The 13,308-nt window shown below is 43.3% G+C and overlaps 1 protein-coding gene across 4 annotated transcripts in view; it reads left to right on the forward strand.

The window, feature by feature from the left end:
- The window catches only part of palmdb (palmdelphin b), an 88,118-nt gene that overhangs the window by 35,636 nt on the left and 39,174 nt on the right, over positions 1 to 13,308 (forward strand). For all 4 annotated transcript variants that reach the window (XM_063484531.1, XM_063484527.1, XM_063484529.1 and 1 more), the window contains 2 exons: positions 8,727 to 8,807; positions 10,359 to 10,489. In XM_063484531.1, the coding sequence (XP_063340601.1) occupies positions 8,727 to 8,807; positions 10,359 to 10,489 (212 nt within the window). The remainder of the gene's footprint in view (positions 1 to 8,726; positions 8,808 to 10,358; positions 10,490 to 13,308) is intronic.

Consider the following 13,308-nt stretch of genomic DNA (forward strand, 5'->3'; position numbering starts at 1 on the left):
AACAGTCTTCTTGTAGTGTGAGTATGAATGTGAGAGACAGAGAGTGAGTGTCTCTGTGTGTGCGTCTTTGTCACAAATGCACTTGATAGTGAGGGTGGGAAGGTGCAATAATGTCCTCCCAGGTCTTAGAGGCAGACGGAGACGGAATCTTTTCTTTTTTTTTTCTGCTCTTGCTCTTGGCGAAGGCGATCGCACTTTTCTCCTCTCCTCCTCTCCTCCCTTAGCTTCCCTGCTTAGCCTCTTGTGTCCTTGTCTAGTCTCGTGTTTTTTGTATTGCTTTTCCCTGGAACACTCTCTCACAGTCTGTTCTCTAAAACCTAAAGAGAATTATGGATTTGATCAACTGGTCTCTGAATGCAATTGACACCCCTTCTCAACAAGAAGTCTGGGCTCGGGTGAGCCTGAGTGCTGAAGATATCTACCTATTCGGAACCATGATAACAGGGTTCTTGCTGATCGGAGCTGGCTTGGCCCTGGCTTATCGAAGATTAAACAAAGCGGAATCGGCTGTTCAAAACCCCACAAGGCTGCCCACTGGGATTGAATCGATGGGACGAGTGGTGAGTTCTCAAAATGGGCTCATTGAGCGCAGCACGGACAAGATCTCGGAGAAGCTTACGGCTGCCGTGAATACTCAGAATAAGACCTCTGAGCGAAAATTGATGACATCATGGAGAAGCTCACTGCGGTCGTGAGTTCTCAGAATCTGCTCTTTGACCACAAGAATGACAACATCACGGAGCGTAAGTTTGATGACATCATGGAGAAACTCACGGCTCTCCAACAGGAGATTGACAGACCAGTGTCGGACTGTTAGAACAGCTTTGAAATTCACATGAGTTGTTCGCACTAAAGTAAAAACATCACTTCATGCGGCTACCACTTCAGCGCCAGCTGTGATCTCAAGGCTGGAGCTGAACAAAAACACCCTGATAACGGACTGTGCTTAGACTGTTCCTCCCCTATGCAAGGCCACCTGGGCTGGCTGGGAGACTGTTTACTTAGCCTAGCAGGGCGAAGGACGCTGTCTCAGCTGAACTCTGGAGACACACACACACACACACATACACTGATACACACTCATCCCACCTCCCTTTCCAAACACCTTCGATGCTTGTCCCCTCCCGGGGAAGATGGCGGTCGACTGGGCCAGCGCAGACATGCTGCAGGACCGGATGCGCTGTCTACACCGGCTCTCTCTCACCCTTACCCACCCCTGTTGCTTGTCAGTGTTTCTATGGTGTATTGATAGTCATGTGCTTTTGTATGCGCTGAGTTGTTTTTTTCTGTTCTCAACCTGATCTCCCTGTTGGAGCTCAGTCTGGGGGGAGTTATTTTTTTCTCCTTATCTTTCCTCATGTTGTGTATTTTCCATTGTTATACCTCTCTGACCTGTCTTCCCCATGTGATGTTTGTGTAATGTATGTATGGTCAGAAGGGTAAGATGGCGCTGGCACGGCTGGCAGCCTTAACCCAATTTCACTCGGGATGAATAAAGTATAATCAATCAATCAATCAATTAGGACAACAATCACAGCCATCCTCAGCTCCCAAGAGTACTGATGACCTGAGGCCACGCGTCTTGGTGACATCCGCGTGTCCATCCAAGCAGGAGGAGGGAGGCCACAGATGGGGTGCCCACGGTCAAAGGGTGAGAGTCTCAGAAGACCAGAGACAACAGGCAGTCAACCCCTCCAGAAACTGCCACCCTGGTACAAATCAAGACCAGGCGCCAAAGAACCACCCGGGATCTGGCCGAGCCTTCCTCAACATTGAAAAGATCCAAGCCACCCTGAGCCACCAAGGGACTGGGCCAACAAGCACACCAGAACATCAAGCCACGCACCCCGGAACCAACAATCACCCACATCCCAGGGAGGGACAGAAGCATCCAGGGGGGGGAGCGGTGATAATGTATGAACGGGAGGTAGAGGACTATCCTTGGAAGGAGAGAGCCAGCAAACGACTGACTCAGTAGGCACCCCAACATCCCGCCACAGAGCAGGAACAAGTTGGCCTAGGGCCCGCAATGACAATGCCCCAGAGCACCACCGAGTCCAGGGCAGCAGCCACCACCCCTACCAGAAAAAGTAGACTGGAGTGTTTAGAGGAGTCCCAAGACTTGGGGTTCAGACCACCCCTGCACAAGGAGGGAGCCAGAGACCAGGTGACCCGGGGCACCTGGGCCCCAGGTCCCACATCTACCCCTGCCCAGAACACTGGGGGCCAGCACCTGCCACCACAAGCACTCGTATACCAAAACCCACCCAACAGCAACCGCAGCTCTCCAGCCCCCACGAGGCTGGCAGACACGAGGAGTCCCAGAGAGCATCCTTATCCACCTGAAAGGCATACAGGGAAACGAGACTAGAGTCGACCACCCCCACTAAGTAATGGAGTTTATCAGTGAGGACCAGAGAGAGACAAATTCATCCATTGTTGTTTTTTAAAGAGACAGACATTCGGTGAGTCCCCGCGTCCTCAAGGCTTGTGCCCCCTAGCTTTGTGGAGTCTTTCATAAACTGTTCATGCTGAGTCTGAGTCTGCAGAGGGTCCCAGTGCTGTGAAGACGCCATGCCTCGTTCCTGTATGAAGACACCACATCCCAGTTCCCCCCAGGATTACAGGCCTGTGGCACTGACTTTCCACGTCATGAAGACCCTGGAATGGTCTTCATGACCATCTGCCACCTATAATCAGGCGACATCAGGCTCCCCTTCAGTTTCTTTACCAGCCCTGCCTTTGAGCAGAGGAGGCCATCATCTACCTGTTCAATCGAGTCTTCACCCATCTGCACCAGCCAGTGAGCACTGTGAGGGTCATGTTTTTTGACTTTTCCAGTGCATTCAACACCATCAGGCTGGCCCTCCTGGGAGATAAGTTAACAGCGATGCAGGTAGATGCTTCTTTGGTGTCCTGGATTGTTGATTAGCTGACAGGAAGACCACAATATGTGTGTCTTCAACATTGTGTGTCTGACAAGGTGATCGGCAACACAGGGGCACCACAGGGGACTGTCCTCTTCACTTTCCTCTTCACCCTCTGATGTCATAAAGAGAAAACATTGTCTGTAGGACAATGCTCAGGATTTTCTATCAGTCTGTTGTGGTCAGTACTATCCTCTATGCTGTTGCAGGCTGGGGCAGCAGGTTGAGGCTCACAGATGCCAACAGACTCAATAAACTGACCAACAAGGCCAGTAATGTTGTGGGGATGGAGCTGGACTCCCTTAAGGTGGTGTCTGAGAGGCGGATGTTGTCCAAGATAAGGACAATACTGAACCATACCTCCCTCCCACCCACCCCATGACGTGCTGGCCAATCACAGGAGCACGCTCAGTGGGAGACTGAGATTACCCAAATGCATCATTAAGCGACTCAGGAAATCATTCCCTCTGTATCTGTATTATCTCTCTGTTATCTCTTTGTATAACTCCTCCATCTAATGCACAGAACACACTGCAACAGTTACACCCTTTGCACATCCTCCACAGTGAAAATAACAAATAAAGTTTTACACTTTAGATTAAAATGTCAATCAAATATATTTAATCTCTGTAATATTCTGAATATTTGTAATTGGGTTAATTGTATATATTATTGTATTATTGATTTAGTTCAGTCTGTTACTGTTCTTACTATAACCACTTAATTTCCTTATGGATTAATAAAATATTCTGATATTGATTCTGATTTTGGTGAGTGTGTTAGGTCCTGTGTAGTACGTTCTGTACAGAACTTTGTATTGTTTAAGTTGTAAGTTGGGCTTTTAGTCATTTTGAGGGCGCTTAAGCATATTTGTGTCCAGATGATTTTATCTGGACTGGTGGAAAGATCTTGCTGCCACTTAGCCTTTGGGAGGGAAATTGATTAGTCGATTTTAAACAATAGATTATAAATTATTGATGACCATTTGGGGGTATAGTTCTTTAAAAAACATGCTTCCCAAGTGGGTATTTCTAGATTCAGTTGACAGGGATTCAGATTTTCCTGTATGATGGATTTCAGTTGCTGATATTCAAGAAATTCACCTTTGCTGATTTTATATTTTGATCAAATTTCTTCAAATGAAATAAACTTTGGGTCTTGTATGATTTTTTTTAGATTTTTTTTTATTATTCTCATGCCACGATGAAAATGTTAGTATTTTTCTAGTAGTCAGTATTCAGTGATGATTTTTCTTTATAGTTTTATTTTAAAAACTTTTTAGTTTACATGGCATAAGTGCAGACTTTTTAAGAATTGTAAAGAATTCCCACCAGGCTCTTACCGTGCGTTCACACCGAACGCGATAGGCGCGAGCGAAAACGCCCCAAACGCCCCTAATTTGACGCGTGCACATTCGCACCTCAACGCGTGTCCAAGAAAAATCCATCGCGCTGCAAAATTGCATCTTTTCACGCGCGTGAACCGGAAATGTGAGAGGAATGTGGGAGGAAGTTGTGCCAGATGTGTTCTGCTGCAGATGTCCTCTGAATAAACACATTATCTTGTTAGCGGAAAGGTATTTGTACATCAGTGGGAAAATAACGGGACAGTAGGCGGGCTTGCTAGCTTTTGCGTGGCTTCATCGGGTCAGTCTGAAAATTAAAAAGAAGAATGAATGAACTTACCAGGTTGCCCAATCTCCTCACTTATGTGCCTCCAAGCTAGGTCCTTTTTATTCCTGTCTCGGTAGAAGTAGCAGCTAGCATCATATAGCTCTGGATGATTAGCCACGGCACTGATGAGCTGCTCCTCCATACTGAATGACGAATGAAGGGCTTTGGCTGGATCTGCCCCTTTGACCTAGTTACAGCCACGTCACCAGGCTCCTGATTGGTTGTCGCGGCGCGATTTGACGCCGGAGTTCAGATTTTCCAACTCGAGCAGTTGGCGCGATACGCGCGTGTGCACAAAATGCAACACAGAATCTGACACGCGTGGTTTTCTTCGCGAGTCAAACGCGCCCCACGCGCTACACTGACGCGCGTTTCAGGCGTTTTCGCGTTTTCGCGTTTTCACGACGCAAATCTGCTTCCGCATGTTCGCCGGACGCGCAATCGCGTGTCATCGCGCTCTTTCCATAGACTTTACATGTACACCTGACGCTCTGGCCGCCTCTATCGCGTTCGGTGTGAACGCACGGTTAGAGAAGTGTTTATGTTGAGGCTTTTAAAGCTATGATGATATTTTGTGATGCTTAATACTGGAGCTAATAAAAGGCAGATATTTTTACTTTTCCATAGATACATGTTCTAGGTCCAGCCAAGGCCTGTCTAATAAGCTTGGTTTAATCCATTTTGAAACATGCGACTGAATAAGAAATAGAGCTTTTAGACTTATCTCTGAGGGACAAGAATTTCAAATGTTGAAATCTAGTGATCTAAAACAAGTAAGAGAGAGCTGTTGATTTACTCCCAGTGGATGAGAACTTATCTGTGATTGTCTTTAAAAGTGAAGCTTTTAAGTTCCTGAGGAAAAGTACTACATCGTCATCAGAATATAGGCTCATCTCAGTTGGTGCTAATGGCTCAATAAAAATAAGGGGGAAATGGACAGCCCTGTGTGGAGCCCCTCTGGATTAAAACACTGTACAGCTCTCCAAAGGCTTGTGTTACAACAAATGATCTTACTTCACAAAGCTTCAACCTACAGTCTATGAAGAATGAACCACATACACATTTATGTAGAACTGCTATTAAAACATTTCCAGTTTAACTGCTCAAAAGCTTTCTCTGCATCTAAGGAGACAACTGTGGTTTCTAATTTGATCGATATAATAATCTATTATATTTATTAGTACCTGATTAAACCTGTTTGGTCACAACAAATTATGAATTCGTTTAATTTTAAGGTCTTTTGAAACTGGGTGGTAGCTGGAGGGAGTGGAGGATCCTTGCGTGGTTTAAGAAGCAGACTAATGATGGCAGAGTTCATATTGGAGACAGAGTCTCATCATTCTGAATTTGAGTGACCAATCTGAAAAACGAAGGCGCTAGCATAGGCCAAAATTCTTTGTAAAACTCTGCTGGAAAACCATCTGGCTCTGGGGCTTTATTGTTTGGGAGATGCTGTAGACTTCATGGGATTCAGACGCTGAAAGAGGTGAATCCAGAGCCACAATCTGTTCATCACTTAGTTTCAGTAGATTGTTAAGAAATTCTGCAATGTCCGCACTGGAGGGATTAATCTGTGAGGAGTATAAAGCTTCATAAAAGTCTTTAAAAGATTTATTTATTTGTTGTGGATCATGAGTTTGTTTTCAGTTGAATCCTTTATAGAATATTTGTTGTTATTCTTTATTTAGCTTTAACAAGGAAGGTTAACAAGGAATTTTCCAGATTTTTTTACCATGTTCAAAGTTCTCCAAATGAAGTCTTAGCATCAGAAATTTTGTTTTCTCGTTAATTATTTCATTTCATTTTATTTATTTTTTGTTTGTTTTCTCTATTGTCTTGTGGTGAGGTAGCATAGGCAGAAGATAATGATTACATTTCTTGTTCTAGTTCTAATGCACACATTCTTTACAGTAAGATAATATTTTGCCCTGCACTACTACTTTTCCTGAATCCCATAGAAGACATGGTGATATTCCTGGTAGGTCATTATTATCTAAATATGTTGCTCTCTCCTTTTGGAACCAAAAATTAAATCTAGTTTTTTCAGTCATGACATTAAAACTCGCGCTCCTTTTCTGTGTCAGACAGATCGATACTGGTGCATAATAGGATGAACTGGTCCAAGTATGTCATCTGGACCAACTGCCTTTCCATTCTTTATTGTCTTCATAGCTGCCCTAACTTCCTGCTTAGTAATACTCTTCACACCTAAGAAGCTGATTCTATTCATTTGAACATAGTATTTTCAGTAGGAGAAACATTTCAGCGATCCCCGTCTGCTCATCCAAGTGACTGACGAAGTCACTTGGATGAGCAGACGGGGCTTAAACCATGAACCTTTCGATTAGTAGGTGACCTGCTATATCTCCTGAGCTACAGCCACCCCCTACTGGGGCAAGCAGTGGCTGATACAAAAACTTAAGTGTGGAGGGATATGGCAAAACCATGTAAGAAGAGTCACTCATTCCGTACAGCTCTGGATGTTGTGGGGCTGTCCTGGCTTCATTGTTGCATGGAGGCTTGGATTAATGCTTTTGGACTGGCAGATTGGTGTGGCAGTTCCCCTCTGTAAGAAGAAGGACCAGTTACAGGGGGATCACGCTCCTCAGCCTCCCCGGGAAAATCTATGCCAGGGTACAAGACAGGAGAGTCCATCCATTAGGTGGACCTTGGGTTCAGGGGGAACAATGTGGTTTTCATCCTGGTTGTGGAACACTGGACCAGAATATTTGAGGGTGCGTGGAAGTTTGCCTAACAAGTCTACAGGCGGAGATGGAGAAGGCATTCCCTTCCCGCATCCCTTGGGACATCCTGAGGGAGTGGTCTCCACTTTGGTACCCTCAGAATTTCATCTTGGCTTTTTGCAGTTGGTGTGGTTCTGTTAGTTTCATCAGGTGGTGACCTTGTGCCCCAGTGTGAAGTGGCAGGAATGAGAATCAGCACCTCCAAGTCTTTTAATATGGCTCTCAGTTGGAAAAAGGGTAGAGTGTCCAAACCATGCTTGTGAGTTCCGACCATTAGTTGAGCAGTTTCAGTATCTCAGAGTCTTGTTCATTAGTGAGAAGAGAGTGGCCCGTGAGATTTACAGATGGACTGGGCGGTGTCCGTGGAGACAATGAACCCTCACCTGCTCGTCAGCAACAGTCTCAAGGCACTTCATACTGTAGCATCGTTAACTTAAAATACAAGTTACTTTGAGGCAACTGTTGTTGTGATTTGGCACTGTAAAAATAAAAATGAATAATTTAAAGTGAGTTGAAAAGAAATTTTAGTCATAAGCTCTGAGTAGTTACAATGAAGTCATGATACAAGTGGCAGAAATGGGTTTCACTGGTCCTTCCAGAGGGACTTGGAGAGTCCACGCTCTTCCACATCGAGAGGAGGCAGCTGAAGTTCTTCAGGCACCTGAGCTCCTAGATACCTCCTGGGTGATGTGTTTCAGGAATGATCTACTGGGAGGAGGCCCTGGGGCAGACCCAGTACTTGGTGGAGAGATTATATCTCTCAGCTGAATTGGTAATGACTCTGTGTCCTCCCAGATGAGTTGGAAACGGTATGAAGAGAATTCTGGGCTTCTCTGCTTAGAATGCTGTCTGGACTGAGACAGAGTCATAAATACTAGCAGACATCAACAGGGAGATCCCCTTTTACTCAGGCTTAATTCCACACTGATCCTGGATCTAGGAGCTAATATTAGTGAGCAGTGAGGCTTAGTTAAAAATAACGCAACTAAGCAGCGTGTTTGCCTGATATTTTCCAGGATAAAAACTGCACGATTTATTCTGTCCAATGTATCTGATCAAATTTCTAGATGTCTTTGCTACATAGTGTACTAATTAGCAAAGAACGTTGTTGAAATTATAGCGAACAGACAGACACACACACACACACACACACACACACACACACACACACACACACACACACACACACACACACACACACACACTCAAGCAACAGGTAGGTCACGTCATGAAGCCCGTGCTGCTTTTTGTCTATTTATAGCTGTTGCTGTCCGTCTGTCAGCTCAAGGTTGAAGTGTCAGCATGAGGAGACAACAGGTGGAATAGTTTCCATGCTGTAATTGTGCATATGATGCAAATGTATGTTTGACCTGCCCTCACAGGACAAAAGAAGAATCCAGGAAGAAATTGCCAAGAAGAGGAGACAGATAGAAGAAGAGAAGTTAAAACTCCAGTACATAAAGGTATGTCTCTATTTTACAGCCCAAAAGCAAAATTATCCAGGAGAAAATGTGTCAGTGGGTGTGTGTAACAGTGTATACAGGGAATGTGAGGAACTCTCGCATTAAGGTTTAATGATTTCATTTACTGTTATATTTCTCCACATTTTCATTGATGCAGTCTCAGAGCTTTATTTCACAGATATATACTCACTGCAGTAGCATTATGTGAGGATGATTGTTCATATTATAGCTACAGCTATTCCTCTTCAACACAACTGAAGGTATTTCATACATTATTGTAAAAGTCAAATCTTCTTTTTTCATTCCATCGTTCCAAGTTATATTTTTTTTCATGTTAAGAAAAATTGGGTGCTTCAGGCACACATCTGAAGTTTTCTTAAGAAGCAGTTACGCACAAGTTAACCCCAGTTACAGTTAGCCACAAGGGGGCTGTCTAAAACTGTGTCACGCCACTGAGCTGTTTCCTGCATCTTTGGCAAACTGGTCACTGCTGGTGTTGTAGTGGTGTGTAATGATATCACCTTCTTATATCAGTGACTACAAAAAAATATCTAAATTCCCTACGGGAACAGGCTGGAAAAATGAATAAATCTAACAATAAACAAAACGTTTAAATGTTTTTGTTGCATTTTAATGCCCCCCCCCCATCTGTTTCACGTGAGTGGAAAAGGTTTTCAACTCCCCACGACTCCTTTCCTGTTGCCACACCGTAGAACTGTCCACTGCTATTGGTTACATTCAGTGCTGTACTGCACTTCCTCTTTTCATCTCACACTCACACAAACATCAGTACAGCTTTTATTTCTGACTTTATATTTACGTTTATTTTACTTCGGAGCTTTATAGCTGATTACGTTTGATTAGAATTATGCATTTAAAAAAAATGTTATAGCACTCTGAATACAGACTTTAACCATAAAGAGGTTTTACTCCACTCAGAGATAACCTGGAGGATCTCAGTCTCTTTAACATAGTAAAGGTTTTTGTTGGACACGAGTTTGTTTAACACACATCTACATATTTATAGCAGAGCTTTGAGAAAATCCCTACTCTTCCAGTCATGATTACAACTTGTGTCAGAGTTTCCAAACTGTACATGCTAAAAACTAAGATCCATCTCATTATTATTTGGACAACATTAGGTTTTACAATTCACTAAAGATTTGACTCCCACAGTCCATGCCAACTACACTGAGAAGCTCTTTGGTTCCCATTCTGGCAAATCTAAATATGTCAGACTGAGACTAACAGCTGAATGGGAAGCGAGGGACTGGCTCCACTGCAGCTGCTGCTTCATAATGTTGGATCTAGTATGCTGTTTGTGAAACTGAGGAGTGTGCGCAAACGTAATGTTCCTCAAAATATCTGATAGAGAAATCAGTTACACATTTTTCTTTGCTTAAGAGGATAGGAAAAGAGTTTTTGAAAGCAGAGAGTGTCAAATGGAAAACAGAGCAGGTGTCACCGTAGATTTGAATATTTTAAATATGAGAAGAACACTGAGCTCAGTTTAAGGCTAAAGCAGAGGCCTGTGTGTTGGTTGACTGACAGAAGAAGGCTTTGAGGGAGCAGTGGCTGATGGACGGTCTGAGTCAGCAGTCGGAGGAGGAGCAGGAGGCCATGAGGCTTCAAGCTCAAGACGAACAGCAGCAGAGTGATCACCTGCAGAGCAACATCATCAGGTAATCCAAACCTGCACTGAAGCTCACACTACATCCCAAAGTGGACACATGGGGCACAGGTCAGTATGAGCAAATCAAGTAGGTGAAGGTAACACTTTATATTCACTGTCTGCCTAATAATGCCACAATATTAGGCATTAGTAAGGTATTATTAAGTGTTTAATTCATCATTTATAAAGCATTACTCCTTCATATGTAATTTATAATTACAGATATTAATGTTTATTCTTGATTAACAAGCTCATATACAGATACAGATCATGATTGCCTGCTGATGGGTGGACATAATGGTACACCTCACCTGTGATGTGGATGATGCAACCATGAGTAATAACACCCCTAAGTGAGAATTAGGAAAACTAGTGGAAATGTCTTGTGTATTCACCAAGGGGGGGCAGTGTGGAGGCGCATTCATTTACATCAGGGGTGTCCAACTCCAGGCCTCGAGGGCCGGTGTCCTGCAGGTTGTAGATCTCACCCTGGGTCAACACACCTGAATCACATGATTAGTTCATTACCAGGCCTCTGGAGAACTACAAGACATGTTGAGGAGGTCACTTAGCCATTTAAATCAGCTGTGTTGGATCAAGGACACATCTAAAACCTGCAGGACACCTGCCCTCGAGGCCTGGAGTTGGAAACCAATGATTTAAGCCCTTGATACTCTATATACTTATACCTTTTAAATTTGGTCAGAGAATATATAATTATGACAGAATAAGCCTTTCTATAAAATATTGATACAGGTTTTCAGCAAATAAAATACAGGTTGTGCACACTGAACAAGCCAAACAGGAAGTGATGCTTGCATTCTATGATTATTACTAAGATGAACATGAAAGCATTAAACGATTATTTCACTGAACTGCTAATATTCCAAATTTAGTCTGTGTGCATTTCTGCCAGAAATATGTGTTTGGACTTGCACTGTATATTTCTGATGATTAATAAGGTGAACCACAAAGCTCTGGCACTGTGCCTAAAACTATTAGTAATTCTTAAGATTTACGTTTTCCACATAATTTAACAGTCATAGTGGTAATGATCACAGTCATGCCTGCTTACTCCAGTTGTTTGCCGCTAATCTCAGTCTATCACCTTTGTGATTTTTATGTGAAAGGGACACAAGGGATGTGTTCCACATGTAAATGTCCAATGTGCAGTATTTATTTATTTAGCTATAGATGGAAAAACTCCATGTGCTGACAGGTCGGAGAGAATTAAGTTATTAGGGTTCAACCTGGTCTGTACATTTTTTTTTCAACTATGCTATTGGAAAATTATTAGCAGCTGACATTTTTTATACATTTCTATATTTTTTCCAGGGATTGTGCAATCAAAGTTTCATCAACATCACTGAGCCCTCAGCATGAATGTACGGAATAAACCAGGAAACTGTAGGAACCGTCTGAATCCTGACGATGAACAAATAAAAAAACACCTTAATGAAACAAATAGTTAAATATACTACACACAACATTCACAGACGATGGAGTATGCACGGTGACGCGTCTGTCAGCTTTGGCCATTTTGTCTTGGTTGATGTTAGATCTCTTCCTTTTCATAATGTCTCAAAATGTCCTAGGACTACATGTGTATAATCACCAGTTGCTATTAGAAATCAAAGCATCTTACGATCTAGTTCTCAAACAAACTGTGACAGGATAAGGTTATGGACTTCCTCCACCACCTTTCAGTCATCTGTTCTGGGTTACCTGTGCAGCCATCCTCATGCCACACTCTGGAACAAGTGCCCAAGGAAACAGGGAAAGCGAGCTGGTCAGAGTCAGGGCTTACGTCCACACTTCTCATGGGACTCACCCTTTTCTTAGCTACCTCCAGATTGCTCATTCACACCTGTTTTCATTGCCATCAAACACTGCAGCATTAATCATTCTCTAGCTTTGAACTCCAGCTGTTTGAGCTACACCTGAACAGTACTGTGCCTTTGCTGTGTGTCCTCATATATCCTCCTACGTTTAATAAGGAGTTCATCTGAGAGTTTTCAGATTTTATGGCCGGAATTGTTCTTAAGTTTGACAGTTTTTTAATCCTCTGTGATTTTAATATTCATGTCTGCTGTAAGTCTAAACCTCTGGTTTAAAAATGCTATTGACTCTTTTAACCTGACACAGTGGCCCCACTCATTAAAAAGGACACATACTTGGTGCTATCCCAGGGTTTGAAGTTTCATCTGTTAGGTCTTATGTCTCACCGCCCACTGCCTCAGACCCCAGTGTTCCTCCTTTGTTTTGTCTTAGAGCAGTGAGTCTGTCTCTCTGAGTGAATTGTCTGTGGTAGTTCATCACCTAAAATCATCACACTGCCCATCAGATTGTCTTCCCCCAAGTCTGCTTAAAAATACTTAATACTGTTGGGCCTTTTATCCAGAGATTAATTGACACTTCCCTTACTACAGGCTGTGTCCCATCATGTTTTAATCAAGCTATAGTTCAGCCTCTTCTTAAAAAACACAATCTGGACCCAACCATTCTGGCTAATTACAGGCCAATCTCAAAGCTCCCCTTTCTTTCAAAAGTTCTGGGAAAGTGGTCTATTTACAGCCGCACCTTGATCTTAATGAGATGTCTGAAAAGTTTCAATCTGGTTTTAAATCAGTACACAGCACTGAGCACAGCACTTTTAAGGGTTTTTAATGGTATTAACTCTGGATTCTGGCAGCCCTGCTGCCCTCTTGTTGTTGGACTTGACAGCAGCCTTTGACACAGTCAGCCATTATATCCTCCTATCATGGCTGGAATCATATGCTGGCCTAAAAGGGTCTGCTCTTCAGTGGTTTCGTTTCTACTTATCTTTAT

Source organism: Pelmatolapia mariae, linkage group LG9, assembly GCF_036321145.2.
Source record: "Pelmatolapia mariae isolate MD_Pm_ZW linkage group LG9, Pm_UMD_F_2, whole genome shotgun sequence".
Classification (NCBI taxonomy): Eukaryota; Metazoa; Chordata; class Actinopteri; order Cichliformes; family Cichlidae; genus Pelmatolapia; species Pelmatolapia mariae.